The sequence below is a fragment of the Macaca mulatta genome, chromosome 3, assembly GCF_049350105.2.
Source record: "Macaca mulatta isolate MMU2019108-1 chromosome 3, T2T-MMU8v2.0, whole genome shotgun sequence".
In the NCBI taxonomy this organism is placed as follows: domain Eukaryota; kingdom Metazoa; phylum Chordata; class Mammalia; order Primates; family Cercopithecidae; genus Macaca; species Macaca mulatta.
Genome location: NC_133408.1, coordinates 89,992,769 through 90,009,718, shown reverse-complemented (window position 1 = coordinate 90,009,718; position 16,950 = coordinate 89,992,769). Strand labels below are relative to the sequence as shown.

Here is a 16,950-nt window from a genome sequence, read left to right as displayed (position 1 = left end):
TGGAGTTAGAACTTATGTTAGAGCCCATCTGCCTGGGACACAGCCTGGCCCTGCCATTTATTGACTGTGTGACTATGAACAAGCTTCCTCATGTAACTCTATCTTAGCTTCCTTGCCTGTAATAAGGAAAAACAGCAACACCTCATAGATTTGTAAAGATTAAATAAAATAATACATACAGTGCCTGGCAAATGACAGACAGTAGATGAATGTTGTTATTATATTAACTATTGCCATAACTATAAATAAATATGATATAAACAAATTATAATAATAATAATTATTCATTTCTTCTTGAATGAGTTCCTTGTATATTTTAGACATTTATCCTTTGTGAATTTGGGATGGTGCAAATATCTTAGGCAAGTCTATCATCTGTCTACCAAGTAACTAACTATCTCAAATATCTTTTCATTAAATATAAATTCGGAATTTTGGAGTCAAACTCTTTTTTTTGCCATACACTTTGGGTGTTTTGGAGTGCTGTTTAAGAAAACTTTCCCCTCTCCAATATCACAGAAGTAGTTTGCATTTTCTTCTCATAGTCAGTTTCAAATTTTATTCCATGCTGATCCTGGGATGAGGGTTTCTAGACTTCCCTGAACTAATTGTTCAATCAGCCTCTTGTTCATTGACTCAGCAAACGAGTGTACAAGATCCAGGAGTGAATACAGCATGCAGAGAAGGTTGGAGACACTGTGCCAGTTGGTGTGGAAAATGAAGGGCTAGGGAATATCGTATTTACTCTAAATGTGGAAAGAATGTAGAAGGGTGAGAGGACAGGGGGATTTTGAAGATACAGGACTTGAACTATGCCTGGGGAATGGGATTAGAAGCCAACAGGAGCTGGGAAGGCATCCCAGGAGGGGGATTGCAACATGGCAAGAAAGGTGTATAGCTGAGGGGGAGAAGGTGGGTGGGGTGCTGAGGGGACACCTCTGAAGCAGGCAGTGGATGAATACTGGGGAAGAGATGAAGTTCAGTTCTGAAGACCAAGCAGAGGCTCCTGGATCTGGTATGACATGCAGTAGATATTCATCGTTTGTGTGTGTGTTTCTGAGAGGGAGAGGTGAGGAGGGAGTGGGGACCTGTTAGGTACTTAAAATGGGTGGGCAGTAGGGTACGAGGAAGACAGGAATTCAAGTGACAAGGGAAACAACAAGGATCCAATTTGTCTTCTCTGGCAGTATGAAGAATAGAACCCCAAATAGATTAAAGTGCAAGGTTGTATGTTTTGAGGGGAAATCATAGCAGGTGCCCCAAATCTGGAAAATGATGCACAAAGGAAGCTCCCAAGTCTTCAGGCCCAATATTCTGAAGAATGGAGAAGCCCCTTGGTGATGCATCATACAGCAGTTTGGAAGGAAGTCCCTTGAGCGCAATGTCTAAGTCTTATGAATGCGGTCCCCATGTACGGTAACTGACACTTAGCTGGTGCTTGATATATTTTAATGAACAAATGAACATGTGTACTTGGAAGCAATAATTGGACACTCCAAAGGCAACATTCCTTGGACAACTAGAACACAAATTGAAGGACAGATCGCTATTGCCCCACCCCACTTCCAGCACCCACAGGAAGAAGGAAAAAAAATTAGGAACATAACAGAGAAGGAACAACCAGAGAGGTAAGAAAACAAGGAAAGTTCTTATCTTGGAATCTTGGGGGAGAACTGGAAGTCTGGTGGCATCTCCAAATGCCACAGACAGAACTTTGTGATCACTGGTAAGTTTTTGGAGAGCAGAGCATAATGACACAGAGTTTAATATTTACTGGTGGGAGAGGGTATAGGATATCAGCCATGTGGCAGGGTGCTTATGGACAAGGTGCTCCTGGGCTGGGCTGGTCTTACAGGGCATCAGAATGCAGCAGGAAGAGTTTCTGGAGTGTTAACTACAGATGCACCCTATGTAGGGTGCGGCAGGGAGGGAAATGAGCATGTAATTCTGACCCAACCCTCAATCAGACAACCTGAGTGTTTGACTTGAGATCAGGGGGGACTGGGAATTAACTGGATTTTAGGAAACAGAGATAAAATTTAGATTCCTTTGGATAGAGCTTCAAGGTACCTACCTGGCCTTCCTCTCAATTTGCATAGATGTAAGGGTTGTGTCTCAAATACCTTTTAAGTGAAAAAAGTCACTATTTGCTGCTGTTTGTTAAGTGGTCCTTAAAAGGTATTACCAATGAGTCACAAAATATTTGGATGGAATATTACGCTTATTTGAGCATAGTTTATTTGGCTTTATGAACAATTTATCAACCCCCTGCTGTGTGCCTTGAAGAACACTGCCCGTGAACAGCCAGGTGGTCTCCTGTTGGTGATTCAGGACAGGATCATCATCAAACAGGGATGCACCTGCGGGGCTCACAAATGAACAGAACCACCTGGATCTCCATTTTCTAAGTCTTCCAAGAGAATTTTGATCATTGTCTTCTCTGTGCGGTTGCCAAATGTCTGATTCCACTTACTGAAGTCCTAGGAAGAAGTCACCCCAGGAAGACAGTAGCTACAGCACTGTATAGACAAGCTGTGCGATCTGCTCATCTCCAAGTTCTGACATGTTTATAAGGTTTTTAGTTGAGTTCCAAGTAAAAATCCGAAGGCAGCTGTTATTTGGGCTCCTTTGAAAAGAGGAGTAGAGTCCTTGCAAGGCCAATCCATTGGCCGGTCTATTTCTAAGGCTTCAAGGTGTTCAGCCGTGCAATTTGGCAATTTGTGTGGAATAAAGCACTGAGCTTCCGCCATCTTTAAACTCATTGATTTCTCATAACTTTTGTAGTTTCCCGAAGGCATTTTCTTTAATGGGCCATCTGAATGGGCCATGAGGTCATGCCGGGATTGTTCCAATGGCCTGATTAGAGGCTTATGTGAGAAAAGAGGGCTCAGAATTCTAAATGTGCACACGTCACTGGGTAGCCTAAGATGTGATGGATATGGTTTTCTGGCTGACTCCAAAGCTGCCCCAGCTTTGTCAGGAAGAGCAGGCATGGTGGAAGCAATGTGACAGCATGGTACAGGAACCTTTACCTGTCCCAGGCGCCCTGGCTACTCTGCGATAGTGTTAAAAATTCAAATTGCCGGCAGGGCGCGGTGGCTCACACCTGTAATCCCAGCACTTTGGGAGGGTGATCACAAGGTCAAGAGACTGAGACCATCCTGGCCAACATGGTGAAGCCCCGTCTCTACTAAAAATACAAAAATTAGCTGGGCATGGTGGCACGTGCCTGTAGTCCCAGCTATTTGGGAGGCTGAGGCAGGAGAATTGCTTGAACCCAGAAGGCAGAGGTTGCAGTAAGCCAAGATCATTCTACTGCACTCCAGTCTGGTGACAGAGCGAGACTCTATCTCAAAAAGAAAAAAAAAATTCAAATTGCCAGGCAACTTTACTTTGCAATTATATACATCACACAGGTTTAAATGAGTGACTGTCATATTGGTAGGAATGCCAGGTAGGTGTATGTGTGATAAGAACTACTGGCTTTCTTTCCAAACAGTTCTGACTCATAACTATTTGAAGGTCTACGTGCCATTGGGTTTCTAAGAGGAATCTTAAATCCTGGAGAGGAAGCTCAGAAAGGACCAAGGCCTGGTTCAACGCCATTTGGGATCAATGAGCTACAAACTCACCATTATATGACTGGGTGATGTGCCTAGGATGGGTTGGTGGCGTGAGAACTTGAACAGAATAACTAAGAAAGGGAAGTGGGAAGAACTTCACAATAGTAACCCCAGAAAGTCCTTGAAACTAACATACCTTAGAAAATGCACTGAAATGGAAAACAATGTTCACTCCACATTCAAGGACATTTCTGGGGAATGCCACCACCCCACACCCATCCCCTCCATCTCCTTTGTTTTCAATGCATTAGGAATTCTTGGATTTTGGCAATTCCTGAAACAAACAAACAAACAAACAAAAATCTGATGACTCTTATTTAGTGTAAAAAAATCCAAAGGCATTTTAAAAAACAGGACTAAATAGCTAATTAAAACCACGTCATTTCAGAAGAACTTGTTACATTCATCCAGGAACATTCATCTAGGGCTACCGTTATCTGGGCCATGTCCTGGCCAACAGTACACTGTGAGCAGCCACTGTGGGCAGGAAGGTGAAAGGAATTTAAGAACAATTCATCACATCTTCTGCTCCAGGAGATGTGGCAAGGCAATTATCTTTGCAGAACATTAGGTGCATTTTTTTATTAGAGCTAATTTTTCAGTCTTGGCTTTTAACATCCTGTGTGCACTCTAATGTCAGGAGTGGCTTTCTATTATGAATCTTACATTGCTGTCTTCCACTTGCTGAATTATCAGTCATGCTCCTGGGCAGTGACATTTGCTTTTCTTGCACTAGAATAGCATTCATGACGACCCAGCCTCTCTGTAAATTAGCCCCTGGAAAAATCTTGGCTCAATAACAGTTATTTCCCTATTCACACTTAACACAACAAAGTCAGTAATACGCCAGGAAGATTCAAACCGTGAATCAGGAATACACACCAAATCTAAAAGTCTAATAATATACATTCTTGATCAGCCTATGTTGTATAAAGAATTACATTAGCAGAAAAGAGTCCAAATTAACTAAAAGGCTTCTGGGTTAAGAATTCTCTTCTGGAAATAATGGCCAAGTGAATTCACTTTCCTATTCCATCTGATATAATTTTTATGTACCTACGAACATAAACATGCCAGAAAGAAAAGTGACCAGAAAATGAAGCTGGTGTGAGAAGAAATTGCTGATTATGAAGGTCGTAAGATTATCATTGATTCACGTACTGGGAGTCCACAGCCGGCACCTTTAAGGGCTCTCCATTGGCAGCTGTTATTGGTGCTGCAGTAATTGCTGGATGTCAGGGAACACCGAGTGACCAGCAATGACTGGAATGAAGGAAGTGGGGAGGTGAGGTGGGGGCGTGGAGTGCATCCTAATGGAAGAACAAGCATATTTCTGCACAAATAACAACTCCAATATCAACTGTTTCAAGCAGAGTATCCGACTGGAACAAAACAAAATTTCAAAAAAAAAAAAAAAAGACTCATCAAAAGGAATTAGGGTAATCGTTGGAGATTACCAAAGGTTTATTTGGAATGACACAGCACTGAAAACATAATTGTTACAGATGATTTGTGGATACAGCATACACCATCTATTTTACTTTAGAACAATCTGTGAAGATGAGTTGCATAAATAGAAAGAGGTGGAAATATAGAGGAGCTGTTTTTATAGTGTTCTTTTGGGGGTGGATGAATATGCCCCATCTTTCTACCCAATCTCATAAAGGCAGAAGAGAAGACTACTTAGCTGCCCATCCCAACTAGCCTACCTCCAGCCACAGCGGCTGGACAGCTAGATAAATCAGGCCCTGCTTTTTCTGAGGGGGCCTCAGTGTGGTCATGCTATCTGTCATCTCATCCTGAAAACTGCACAGTACAAACACAGATACTGTTGACTGTTTTGGCAATGGGATGGCTGGTTTTGCCATGAGGCAAAACTGCGACTGTAATGCCAGTCAGCATAAGAGCAATGCATGTATCAATGACACTTGAGAGGCAAAGAGTTACAATGGAAAGGAAAGAAAGCAACTATGTATATGTAGCCTTCTGCATACACATAGATCCAGGAGTCATGGGAACTAGCTTGCGTGACTGTGTGTCCATATATATATACATATAGATGTGTTGGAAAATAACATTGAGAACTTTTGCAGCAGTTTAGTTTTAAACACAGTAAACCTGAAAGGGAGCGAGAGCACGTGCTCACACCTGGTCAGGGGAATAAGATAATCTTGTACCACAGGATAATTCATCACATCTTCTGCAGGGCAGCCACTCAATACCATACACCTGATGCAGAGAAATAAAAGTCTGATCTGGAGAAAGCTATTTTAGAATTGGTGGGAGGGGATCAAGTACAAGAGTCCACTGTTTGGACAAAGCACAAACAAACCTGTTATTGACAACATGGGAACGAGTGAGGATTTTTTCCTTAATTTACTTTTCTTTCTCTTACGTTTTTTTTGCACACATACTCCATTGATACATCTTCCCAAGGTTCGTCTGGCATCAGTCTGTAAATCATTAAGAGCATAATAGCAAAAGTGAACTCTTCAGGTTTTCATGAAGGTTTAAAAACCCAGTAACTGAGCTCTTTCTTGCAATACTTGTTGCCCTAATCCAAGCGTCGGGTGAAGTTCTCCGGAAAAAGGCCTTTGTAGGTGGCAAGGTCTCTGTACTGAAGCCAGTCTGATTCCTTCACTCCCACCAGCCAGCCTGCATCCTGAAACACAATGACAGGACTTTCAGGGTCCAGCAAACTACTGGAAAATCCACACTGCCACAATTAATAAATAATGTGTTACATTAGTGTTGGGGTTCTGCACCAGGATATCACACTACAGGTAAAGTGCTGTGCCATGATCAATGGGAAGGCCTATCCCAAATAAGTTGTTAGTTAAAAAACAAAAAAGAAAAAGGAAAAAGAAAAAGAAGGAATAAACGTTTTCAATGACTTATTGACTGTACAAAGTATAGTTAATTGACAATTAATATTAATATTAACATTATGACTGTACAAAGCATAGTTAATTGACATTAACTGGATTATAATATGAGTTCTTAAAGAGGAGAAAAGGATTACAATTACAACCAGTGCGAAGACAGGAATACCACGTGAAAGCATTTCATGCACAAGAGCATGACCTGTTCTGGGGTCACAGTGTAAAAAAGGTTTTAGGTTCCTTGGGTTAGAATGGAGTACTGATGAGACCATGGAATGTCTTATATTTCATCCCAAGCCACTTGTTATAAGAAAGAACTCTGACCCCCAGCTCATATCCTATAACCCCAATAAACTACCTATGTAGGGCTTATCAAATACTAAAAGCTAGATGTGTATTGCCTGATATTACTATTGTGGTTTTTATAATACCTAATTTTTCAAGTTTATATAAACTACAAATCAGTTGGATGTCATGGTATTCTTGCTGGAAGCACTCCTATATCCTTTATAAATTATTTCTCATAGACATTTGTCTGTCCTATAGAAGTGCCATCACAAAAATGGAACATTTTGCCCCAGAAAGGGTAGAGAACCCATCCACGTATGGTCATGCAGAATGGGAGACGATACTTAAAACTGAGAAACAGAGGCTGTGGTCTGCCCTTGGCTTCCTAGCAGAGTCTAGCTGGAAAAGCTGTGTTGAAAGAAACAGCAGGAAACGAGACCATAGGAAGTTCAAGGAGTGGGAAATGACTATCCTTATTATGTTAACCAGTGCAGAAAGGAAATTCCACTTCAGATGAGGGATGGCCAGGGTTAGTCTGAACCAACCCCCAACATAGTTCAAGTACATCAGATAAAATTAGACCTCAAAAATTAAATGAAGAAGCTGAATTCATTCGCTTTTGATATAATCTGAGACTATAAATTGATGCTGCCATATAGACAAGAAATATCAGTATTTAGACAGCCCAATTTTTGAAGGCAGGAAAAAAACCACTGGAGAAAAAAATGACTCAATAAAATAACTGATAATATCCTAGCTGATGAGGAAAAGTGCCCTCTTTAAAATTATGATGTCATATATGGGAAGGACAAAGCTATACTTAAAATAAAAGATGATAGCTAAATATTTTCTGAACCTCTAGAAAGCATATAAAAGGTCATTTTTCCCCCACAAGTGTCTATATTTGACTTTATTTACAGTGAGTGAAAAATCTAATGGAGCCAAGTAGAGTTAAGCACTTAAAAATTGTTTCAATAAAGAAAACAAGTAAAGGACTACACAAACCCACAATCAAGATATATTCCAACACATATATTCTGAAAGACAACTTGTAGAGAATAATAGCCAACATCAATCTTTAGCTGAGGAAAATATAAAAAATTAAATATTAACTGCTTAAAATATGTGGTAGAAAAAGATTTCCAGTTTTGGTAATGGCAGAATAGCTTGTATTAGACAAATCCTTCTGGAGAGAATAATTAAAAACACTGCAATAACTATATATCTATAAATATCTATATATACATATATGCAACTATTTATACATAAAAACAACTCTTGGTTATATAACATATAAAGTATACATTTATACATAATGGGATGGGTATAAATAATGGGTACAACTATTTGAAGATGCTGGAAATGACCAAAAGCAGGCAGAAATTACAGGGTATTTGACCCTTGAAAGTAGAGAACTGCACGGGGTGAGATCTATACTGATACAGCTTTTCCCCGGAGGATTATCCTCACTCAGTGTGATGTGGGGCATTCAGATCATAGAGTGTAAGGCTGTCAGAGAAGCTGTACACTCAGGGGGTATTATCTTGAAAAGAAAGGAGCCACTGGGGGATGGGTATCCTAATATATGTGGATAAATTGCCTTGAAGTCCTGGGCTGACCCCCAAGCTGTGCATGCATAAAGGGTACAGACCCACCCTAACAAAGTATAAAACCAACTCCCATCAATTCAAGGGAATTATTCAGTAATTTATATGTCTACTAAAACAAAAATAAGGAATTTTCAGATATAGAAAACAGAGTCAGACTCTTTACCATGTATGGTCTGCCTACTATGTCTAGTATCAATTAAAAAATTACTAGACATGGAAAAAAACAGGAAACTATGACCCAAAGATTAAAAAGCAAACAATAGAAATATGCCCTGAGATGGCCCAGCTGTTGGAATTAGCAGTAAGAAATTTAAGGCAGCTATTATAAATTTGTTCAAGTATATAAACTGAGAGACAGTGATAATGAAAGAATATAAGTGGGAAATCTCAGCCAAGAAATGGAAACCATATGAAAGAACAATATGGAAATGAAGAATTCTAAGACTCTAATATCTGAGATGAAAAAGTCACTGGATAAACTTAACTACAAACTCAAAGTAGAAGAAGAAACAGTCACAGTACTTGAAGACAGATCAATAGAAATTATCCAACCTGACTACCAGAGAGAAATAGTGAAAGAAAAAGAACAGCATCTTAGCCCTCAAGAAGTCCAACATAAGTATAATTAGATACCCAGAGAAAAAGAACAAAGAGAATTAGTCAGGAAAAAAAATTAAAGATAAAAAGCAAATACGGTGAAAAACATTAGGTTACAAGTTTAAGGAGCTCAGTGATTTTCAAGTATGAAGACCATAAAAAAAACCAAAAAAACCCTACCCAAACACAATATATTCAAACTGATGAAAATGAAAGATACAGAGAAATTTATTAAAAGTAGTCAGGGAAAGTCACTTTGCATACAGAGAAGCAATATTAAACAAATGACAGTTGATTTCTAATTATAAACAATAGGGACCAGAAAACAATGACACATGTTTAAAGAGTTGAAAGAAAAAAAAAATCAACTCAGATTTCTTTCTTAGTGAAAGTATCATTAAAAATTAAGAAGAATAAAGACATTTTCAGATAAACAGAAGCCAAGAAGATTTGCAGCCAGCACATTAGCACTGCAGGAATAGCTAAAGAAAGTTCTTTAAGGAGAAAGGAAATTAAGACCAGATGGAAACTCGGACTTATAGGAAAGAATGAAGACGTGGAAATGATAAACATGATGGTAAATATAAAAGACTACCTTTTTTTCCTTTTATTTCTTTACAAAATAACTTCTGGTTAATACAGACAAAAATCCCATTATAAATGGGACTTTTAATATCTTTGAGATGTGTGATGCTGACACTTTTTCTTGATATTGGTAATTTATGTTTTGTGACTTTTCTTTCTTGAGTCTTTCTAAGGTTTTAACAATTTTGTTAATCCTCTCAACAACCTACTTTTGGCTTCATCAATGTTATCTGTTATGTCCTTTATTGCATTCATTTGTGAATTTATTTTTATTATTTCCTTCCTTCTATACATTTTCTACTTAATTTCTATTTAATGATCATTATGAAATATTTTTAACTCACACTATGATTTCTTTGACCCAGGGGTTATTTAGAAGTGTATTTTAAAATTTTTTAAATCTTTGGGGGCTTTTAAAGATACATTATTGTTATTAAGGTTTTTTTTGAGACAGGGTCTTGCTCTGTTGCCCAGGCCGGAGTGCAGTGGCGTGATCATGGCTCACTGCAGCCTTGAATTCCTGGGCTGAAGCGATCCTCCAATGTCAGCTTTTTGAGTAGCTGGGACTACAGGTGTACACTGCTGCACCCAGCTAATTAAAAAAAAAAATTTTGTAGAGATGAGGTCTTGCTATGTTGACCAGACTGGTCTGGAACTCCTGGCCTCAAGTGATCCTCCTGCCTTGGCCTTCCAAAGTCCTGGGATTACAGGCATGAGCCATCCTGCTCAGCAGATTATTGTTACATAAATTTCAAACCTAATTTTATTGTGGTAGAGACTGTTTGACCCAACACCTGATGTATCTTGGTAAGTGTATTGTCAAAAGAAAGAACAAAATGTTGAACATGTTAAGTCTTAACCTCAAAGGCAGTGATGCTTGACTTTATTTTTTTAAGGGGAGAGCTCATGAATCTCTTTGAGAATAGTATGGAAGTTAGAGCTTTTCTCTCCAGAAAAATATGTTTGCAGATACATTTACTTGTGTTGCATACCATTTCAAGGGTTCACACATTTTATGAACGAGAACAAGATGGAGTTCTCAGTACCTTACATCAGATGACTCTTTTAGGAAGTGATATTTTTAAAGAATCTCTTTAAATTGAGGTATAACTTGAATACTGTATAATGCAGAGATGGTTAGGTATATAGCTCAATGAGTTTGGACAAATACATGCAGATATCCCTCTCAAGATACAAAGCATTTCCATCACTCCAGAGTGTTCCCCAGGTTCTTTCCTAATCAATATCCACACACCCAGAGGCAACCACTTTTGAAGGGGTCTTTTAGTTCACATTCATAGTGTCTGCATTTCCTGAAGACAGGTGTTACAGAGACAACATTCCTAGAAAGTGGTTACATGATTAAGAAATGGTCAACTGTTTGTATTACATTAAAAAAAAATGCAACAGCATCCCAAAAGGGTGTCCTAGAAACCTGGTTAATGATCTAGGCTGTCACAAGCCCTTAACCCCTTTTTAGATGGCTTGTAGCATCTCAGAAAATAGAAACATCTTTAGGAAGTGATTGTGTCCTCAGAAAAAATCAATGTAGCACAAAGCATCTTCCAATCTTTATCTTTTACCTGATCAGCTTCTGAATCTGAGGGGACCACCAGCACCACGTCACCCCTTTGTAAGGTAAGTTCATCAGAATTTGCTGCCTCAAAATCATGCAGTGTTTCCACCTGCAGAAGATAAGAAGAATATATAAAAATCAATTTCCCAGCCAGATTATAAGCAGACACTCTTACAAGCACTCTCCAAGCTGGATGAAAAGATGAAGATATTTGCCATATGCCAAGGAAGAAGAAGGCCTCTAAAGCCAGAAGAGAAGTCCTATTCTCTGATATGAGGCCATTCATATGTATATTTATTAATAGTAATGCAATGCCCTCTACAACAGGGAAAAGTACTATATTAATCAAATTTTATTTCATCTTATTTTTGTTAGAGATTTGCATTTTATTATCACTGATGCTTTATTACTGTTTGTTGTTTAACTGGAACCAAAAATGTCTAAAGCTCCTCTAACCCCAGCTTCTGTCAAATGATAATCAGGAAAACCACCACTTGTAGGTTATACAGTAATTACTACGAAATAAAACTCTGTGATCAATTTCCGTGTAAATATATTTCCTTTCTTCCCTATCCTACCTTATATACAATGGCAACCAGTTTCTTTTCCTTTCCCATTTTGAAAAAGATTTCCTTAAAATGTTATTATAGGAAAATATTTTAAAGCAGAAGAAATAACGTAATGAACCTCCATGCATCCGTCACCCAGTCTGAGTCACTCTACCATCATGGCTGATTTTATTTTTCCACCTTTCCCTCAACTCCACCCCTGAGAGTAAACATCGGCTTTTAAAGTGTATATTTTGCCATTGGGCATATTCATAGAATCATAAATTGTCAGAGTTGGAAATGGATTATGTTATCCCTAAATTAATTTCTCTGATGGGAGAACTGATACCCAGAGAGAGGATCTATAGGGGTGCCTTAGCTTACTCTACAGTTAGTGAGGAGGCCAGAATGGGCCAAGCAAGCTCTGGCCATGCTTGGCACAAGGCTTCTTAGACTCCTTGTGCTCCAATTAAAACAGAACCTGGCAAGAAACAACCCCCCATCTACAGGTTTAATTTTTTCTCTAAATTAATCATTCATAAATCCATTATAGCTGACCCTGTCCCCACAAGAGGTAGCAAGGTAGTAGTTACTTTCTAGTGGAGAGAGATAAAGACACACACACACACACACACACACACACACACACACACACACAGAGAGAGAGAGAGACAGAGAGAGAATGATATGACATTTTACGCTTTAGAAGAAAAAGAGCTGAATTTTGAAATGTAAAATCAAATTTAAAAACTTAAAATTCCTTTTCAGATTCTATTAGGAAACATCTGAGACAGGAAACACTTGGGTTAGGCCAGTGTTTTCAGGTATTTACTAAGTTTTTCGGTAAGAACGCTTTGGTTTATGAAGGCTCTAAGCAGCCTGTCTGAGCAAAACCTTCCTCCCATTAACTTAGCCACCTTTTTTTTCTGCCTTTTGGTGCAAGTTTATTCATATATGTATCCACTAATTTACAAAATATTTATGGGCTTCCTACTCTGTGTCATGCACCCTACAAAGTGCCAGAGTTGACTGAAGGATTGCTGCCTGACCCCCAGCGGGTATAGCCCAGTCAGGAGCTCTTGGTGATTCGAAGGCCTGGTCTGAGCCAGGCTCCACAGATTCACAGGCACCCGGGGGGAGTAGAGAGGAGGGAGGGCTGGAAGAGACTCTCTCATTCATTACCCAGGGGCATACTGTTTGCCCTGTGGTGAGCTTCCCTTTAGTTATTCTTTGTTAAAATATGAAAATCTATTACTGTCGACCTGGCTTGTCCAAGTGATGTTGTGGTGAAGGGAAAGCAGTTCAGAGAAATAATAATTGCAAAAAGTAAAAGTAAACACTGGAAAACCAAAGGCTTAAGCAAAAGGGACTCAAAGCAAAAAAAGGACAAATGAGAGTTAAAAAATAAGAATACCTTGTAGAGAAAGCCAGGAGGCAATTCCTGAGAGGCCTCCCTTACAGATGCTAGCTGGTCAGCAGTCCCCAAGGCTGGTGCAGAAGGCATTGGCTGAGGGTCCTGCAGGGGCTTCGGCTCCGTAGCCAGCTCTGGCGTCTCACTGGTGGGGCCCAGAGGAGCCGTGTCCTCGGTGGTCTCCTCGGGCTCTGCACCTATAGTTATTTCGTGTTCTCCCTCCTCTTCATGATTGGAGGCAGGCTCTATGACCACTGAAGGGATGACCTTCTCCTGGGGGAAGAAAACCCGTGGCAGTGCCCAGCAGGGCCTGGAAAACAGAACCTCCTTGTCCTGCACAACCTGCCTCAGCCCCCAGCCCAAAGCTGGGGCTGCCACTTCCATAATTCCCCATCAGCCAGAGTCAGGCTCCGGGTCTTCTGCTGTGCCACACAGCCTCCTTCTGTTCCTCCTGAGGCCTAAACCCTTAGTGGAATTAACTTCTGGATCCTTGAATAGCCAGGCAGTTTGGTAAGCATGAGGTTTCCGTGGAAATTGGGAGGAGGCATAGGGGATGGGAGACTGAGTCTTGAAGGGTGAGGGAAACCATCCTGAGAGGGATTGCAGGAGTCAGTGCAGGCCGGCCTGGTTCTTTTTTTTTTTTTTTTTTTTTTTTTGAGACGGAGTCTCGCTCTGTCGTCCAGGCTGGAGTGCAGTGGTGCAATCTCGGCTCACTGCAAAGTCTCCCTCCTGGGTTCACGCCATTCTCCTGCCTCAGCCTCCCGAGTAGCTGGGACTACAGGTGCCCGCCACCACGCCCAGCTAATTTTTTGTATTTTTAGTAGAGGCGGGGTTTCACCATGTGAACCAGGATGGTCTCGATCTCCTGACCTCGGGATCCGCCCGCTTCGGCCTCCCAAAGTGCTGGGATTACAGGCGTGAGCTGCCGCACCCGGCCCCACAGGCCGGCCTGGTTCTTGTCCCATGGAGCCCTAACTCTTGCCGCTGGCAGTTCACCTCCTATGAGCCCCTTCCTCCCCTCCCCCAGTCCCAGGAGGCCCCCAGTGCCTGAACCATGCTTGCTGGTGAAGATCCAGCCGGGGTTTGGAGATTATCCACCAGTCCTTCGCTTGTGATTCCAGCCCCCCACTGCTGTGGCCGCTGCAGGGACCACACCTCCCACAATCCACTCCAGGTACTCTAGTGTCTGAACGAAAGGATTAGGACCACGCTTTCATTTGTTTAACAAAGATGAGCATGGAGGGGAGTTTCATCAGCAAAACAGGAGTCTTTCTATATTCCCTCTGCTATCAGCGGACTAGAGCAGTAACATTCGTCAACTTAGAGAGATAATACCGTCTTTCCATGAGTACAACAATATACGCAAAAACACTCTGGGAACTGTGATGAGAAAATCTAAGGGGAAAAAGGAATATTCTTTTAAGTTCCTTCTCCCACAACACTGCTATCTGCCTCAGCCCCCAGCCCAAAAAGGGATAATGAAAGGGATAATTCAGTTTCAAGTTTTAAGCAACCCTGGAGAAATTTTTGAAAATTTATTGGGAGTAAAATCATCAGGAGAAAACAATACATACCATTAAGGCCCCTCTTAACATTGCCTTCTAGAATACAGAAGAACCAGACAGTGGAGGCAGGCCCTGGGGTTGGAGGCCCCTGCAGCGGTAGAGTATGTGGCTTTGTGGCCTCTCAATGCTGCTCTGAGGCAGTGCCGAGCAGGGCCCGCTCCAGCCTCATGCACAGACCTAATGGCCCAGGTCCCTTTGTTTCCCTTCTCAAAGTACCACACAGTGGTGGGCTCTTGGTGAAAGGGGCCTGATGGTGAATTTGGGACACTCTGATGATGATAATAACCACCAAACAGTAATAAGAATAATAAGATCTAAATACTATTGAGTTCTCCCTGGGCTAAGTGCTCACTTCATCACATTCTCTTTCTCCCAGCTCCATTCTCATCTTTTTCACTGTCCTGCTTCATTCCTTTCTCCACGTCACCCCAGAGCTCCCCCTTCCCCTTTCCATGCTTAGGCCCAGTCAGCCACGCAACATTGCGATGCTGATACTGAGCAGCTGGGATTACTCTTTCTGAGAATCTGATAATAATGTTATTTGGTGGAGTCACAAAATTGCTACAAACCTATTTTACATCCAAAGAGTTATCACCATGGACCAACCAACAGAGCACCCAGCCCACGCCACCTCCCAGGAGCTACCCTGGCTGCGACATGGGACACTCACCTGAGGCACTGTTGCTGCCAGCTCCTCTGCTTCAGCTTGGGCACTCTCTGCACCCTCGGTTTCAGTTCCAATTTTGGCCTCCTCTAAACTTACTCCTTCCCCGGCAGGGAGAGTGGCCTTCTCTGCCTCTGCTTCCTCTCCTGGGGCCCCCTCAGCTGCTGACACCAAGGTTCCAACAGCTGCATCAGCATCAGCTCCAGGTATGATCTGCAGGGCAGAATCCAACAGGTCACGTCTGCATCTCCATGGGCCTCCGCCAGGAGTCAAACTCAAGCCTATTTCTAATCTCTCCTCTGCGGAGGCTATTCAGATTTGGAACATTCTTTGCACTCCCAGGATTTAGGTACAGCAGAGTCTGCCATGTATTCATCAACACTCTGACTTCTCTTCTCCTGAGCTCCCAACAATTCTACACTCCTTAGCTTTCCTTGCTGTCAGGTGTGGCAAATGGGATTGGAATGGAAGTGACATATACTATTCCAAAAACACGGCTTTTAAGGTGTAGGTGGTCCTCTCCACAAGCTATTTCCATTTTTATTGGCTGGAAGCAACAAATGAGGCCTTAAGGGAATAAAAGAAATATAATTGAATCTCGAGACCTTAAACTCACCATGCCAAAGGAAAGCTAAGCTTGGGAACAGAGTCACACAAAAACAACCTTCCTTTCATTCCCAAACACAGAGCTGTAATTTCACATGCTTCCTTCATCTTATGTAACATGCAGAACTACAGAGCGTGAGATGAAGGCATGAGTGACTGTGTGCCCACTCCCCCTTTTTATATGTGAAATGTAGATTCACTGAGCACTAATTAGAGCCTCACAAGAATGTGACACTTGCCTCATTGCCTACCCACCTTCCTTTTAAAAATTTATTCCCTTCTTGCTTGCTATTTCCCCTTTAAATACTGAAGTTCTCAAAACTCTCTTCAGAAAAAGCACCGGTTACAGATCCTCCTTTGACTCATGTCTCTTTTTCCAGGTGCATCCTTAACCTTGGCTAAATAAGCCTTTCCATGACTGAGACCTGCCTTGCTCACTTTTTGATTTACATAGAACATCTGGGTCAGAGGATGGAAGTGACCTGGGTCAGAAAGAAAAGCCATATCAGAAAAGCATCCTCATCGCACAAAGTCCACATTTCGAAAAATTGCATTTTAGTATAAACTTTCAAATCTTTGTGAGGAAGGTTCCAAAAGCCAAATCACTTTCATAGGAAAAAAAAAAAATAAGGAAGCTTTCTCAATGAACCCTCAGGAATGAAGGGGAAATAATTTTTGTAATCAAATATGCATGGTAATGCTCCAAATAGCTGCAGAGCCCATTACAGGCAAAATACCAAAATCACAGTTTAGGTCCAGTAAGGAGAAGTGAAATAGAAAAAAGTCAGAATTTTCTTTCTAAGGTAGAAACACAGTCAGAAGAAGAGTTTTAAGTAGTATTTAAAATTTGAGATAATGAAATAAAGGAAGTGCAATCAGAAGTTTCAGTTTTGAACAAATGGGTTGGAGTCCAACTCTTTAAACAGGATTCTGACAACATCAGCTTGACAGACTTGATTTGAGAGGTTCACATGAGAACGACTACGGAAGAAGAA

The 16,950-nt window shown here is 41.1% G+C and overlaps 1 protein-coding gene across 2 annotated transcripts in view; it reads right to left on the bottom strand.

Annotated features, from left to right (window-relative positions):
* Positions 1-5,054: 5,054 nt before the first annotated feature.
* The window catches only part of AMPH (amphiphysin), a 246,900-nt gene continuing 235,004 nt past the window's right edge, over positions 5,055-16,950 (bottom strand). For both annotated transcript variants that reach the window (XM_001100126.5, XM_001100038.5), the window contains 4 exons: positions 15,356-15,562; positions 13,124-13,393; positions 11,169-11,270; positions 5,055-6,285 (listed from right to left, as the gene is read on the bottom strand). In XM_001100126.5, coding sequence (XP_001100126.3) covers positions 6,178-6,285; positions 11,169-11,270; positions 13,124-13,393; positions 15,356-15,562 — 687 coding nt within the window. In that variant the 3' untranslated portion in view covers positions 5,055-6,177. The remainder of the gene's footprint in view (positions 6,286-11,168; positions 11,271-13,123; positions 13,394-15,355; positions 15,563-16,950) is intronic.